Source organism: Penaeus vannamei, chromosome 7, assembly GCF_042767895.1.
Source record: "Penaeus vannamei isolate JL-2024 chromosome 7, ASM4276789v1, whole genome shotgun sequence".
Taxonomy (NCBI): domain Eukaryota; kingdom Metazoa; phylum Arthropoda; class Malacostraca; order Decapoda; family Penaeidae; genus Penaeus; species Penaeus vannamei.
Window position 1 is genome coordinate 48,641,005 of NC_091555.1, and position 2,500 is coordinate 48,643,504.

Sequence of the window (2,500 nt, forward strand, 5' to 3'; positions counted from 1 at the left end):
CAACACCTCATTCATATTTCCTTCCAGTTGCATTCGTGTTTACATTCATACAAACACGAGTTTTGACAATCCCGTGATTATTATTACTTTTTTTTAATCCTCTTTTTTACCCTTCGTCTTTCAGAATGGCCGTGTAAATCATTCTAACTGCGTAGACCCCAAGGTTATTAAACTGTTTGGTATCCTTGGCATAAATACGGCAGAGAGAAAAACAGGATTTCCCGCCTATCAAGGGAGTTTCATTCGCTGCGGCCACGTCATGAGGAACTCAAAACCACAAGTGTGGCAGCACAAGTGTGGGTGTGTGAGTGAGTGAGTGCGAGAGTGTGAGTGCGAGAGTGTGAGTGCGAGAGTGTGAGTGCGAGAGTGTGAGTGTGAGTGTGAGAGTGTGAGTGCGAGAGTGTGAGTGTGTGCGCGCGCGCGTTCACCTGCATCTACAGTTCTCTCTTTAGAAAAAGACATCACAAGTGTCCAAAACAGCGCCCACGTGTTATAAACGGGCGCGCATCTGCCCCGCGCCACCTCGCCGGCCAAGGAACGTCACCTGGGAACACCTGTATTCGGCTCAGAATTCAGCGATAATAATGGCTTTACGAGCGCTATTTGCCCATTTATTATATGCATACATACATACATTTTATATAAAATAAATATAAGAGCATCTACCAACTGAAACTATGCTTGCGCAAATAGACGACATTTAATGCAACGCCACACCAGCCACTCCCTTCTAAGCCGCGCTCTGATTGGCCGAGAGCGGACCGACGTCAGCCGTGATTGGTCGAGAGCGGACAGGCGCCAGCGGTGATTGGTGGAGAGGGAGGCGTGTGAGAGAGCGTGGTTGCTGGGGGCGCCAAGAGGCAACCGCTCGAAGCTGGCCTTGGGGGGGACGCTGCTGGCTCGCAACTCGCTCTATCTCCTCAACGGCCCGAGTTCTTACGGAGTAAATATGCTGTTAAAGGAGTCACGTATTTACAAGCATGTGTAGATGCACCGTGACACGATTGCTCGCTTTACATATCGTCACGTAACGCGCGGTTGACAAATATAACACTACAACCTCATCCATTGTCTTGTTTATCCGTATTCGCATTCATTATACCATGTTGTTCTCCCGTCGACTCTTTGGGGAACAACCTTGCAGAGGGAGGGAAGGGGAAGGGGAGGGGAGGGGAGGGGAGGGGGGAGGGGGAGGGGCCCATCCAGAGGACCTGTTGTCTCCAAGGCAACAAGTGGCTTGCCTTGCCACGCCACTTCAGACAATGCCGTACACTTTATTTTTCGATCCCCAGACTAAACTACCGTGAACTGATAACTGGCGCACCCTTTGCCCTGCCACTCGAAGTCCACAATAACGGTGCCCTACTATGCGTGTGAGATATTGAAGATAACGAGTATTCGCCCTGAAAATTGTCCCTCGGGCTGCAATTGTTGTCTTTCGTTGTTGTGAGGGAAGATAACTATCTTTGATCTCCTGTCCCTCCTACTTCTCTCTCGAATCTTCATTCTGCAATGCTATTCCTATTTGCTACTGTAAAATCCTTCTTACTGCGTGCACACATTTTTTTCTTTTCGAAATAAATGGGCAATCTATACTCTTAGTAGAATATAAACGCTACCAAACAACCTGTGATTGTGACTTTAAAGTACAAGTTTGCGACTTTAATATAAAACAGCGAGGGAGGGAAGCATAAACTGATGGGTGCTTACTAACATTCGTGAAACCAACTCGCCATCAGCCTTCCATAACAGAGTAAGTTAAGCAACAGCATCTAGATTACGGGGTTGTGTATAATCACGGCCACAAGATTATCAGTTCAGAACCTGTGCTCTGAGATAAGGCATAAAAAAATAACCGAATGCCCTATCTACCTGGCTCTACATATACCCTCGACGCACAATGATCTTTTGAACTACAAGGGGTAAGTATTCCCGGCAAAGAAACCACCAACAGACACTCTCCATCTTTTAAAACGGACCCCGAGTCGCTTTCACCCATACAGAGAGAAAGTCCTTTAACCCTTAAAGTACAACGACCTTTAGGCTTATGCTATGACGCGACTGGAAGGCACATCTCAAGGATATTATACAAGGGTTATTGTGTATGCGTGTAGTAAATGCTACGGCAGTGCTAACGACGCGCCTTATTAATTATACTTGTATTATTATTCTGATGAGATGATTAACAAACAGTGCAGTCTCAAACCTCCGTGCAATGTCTACATTATTTAGCGTGGCCTGGTCAGTAATCCACGATTCTGATTTGCTGTTCTGCACGCGTCATTTGTTGATTTTGGAGAAAAAAAACCTCTATGGGAACTTACAGCTTGGCAATGCCGGCCTTCCTGACAGCCGAGGAGATGGCCTTGACAGCAGTTTGAATGCTAACCAAGAGCTGTGTCAGATCGCCGGTGGCATGAGGCACTCTCTTCTGCTCCCCCAACGTGAACCGCGTCAACGTCATGGAGTCCGTGTCAATTGCCTGGCCTGTGGAAGTCAT

General features: G+C 47.2%; 1 protein-coding gene across 3 annotated transcripts in view; it reads right to left on the reverse strand.

Annotated features, from left to right (window-relative positions):
* Positions 1 to 2,500, reverse strand: part of fbp (fructose-1,6-bisphosphatase) — an 18,577-nt gene that overhangs the window by 5,328 nt on the left and 10,749 nt on the right. Inside the window, exon 1 of one of the 3 annotated variants that reach the window (XM_027380587.2) lies at positions 2,325 to 2,500. This exon is cut by the window's right edge and continues 171 nt beyond it. The exons of the other annotated variants lie outside the window; for them this stretch is intronic. Coding sequence (XP_027236388.2) covers positions 2,325 to 2,500 — 176 coding nt within the window. The remainder of the gene's footprint in view (positions 1 to 2,324) is intronic. 3 annotated transcript variants of the gene reach the window in all.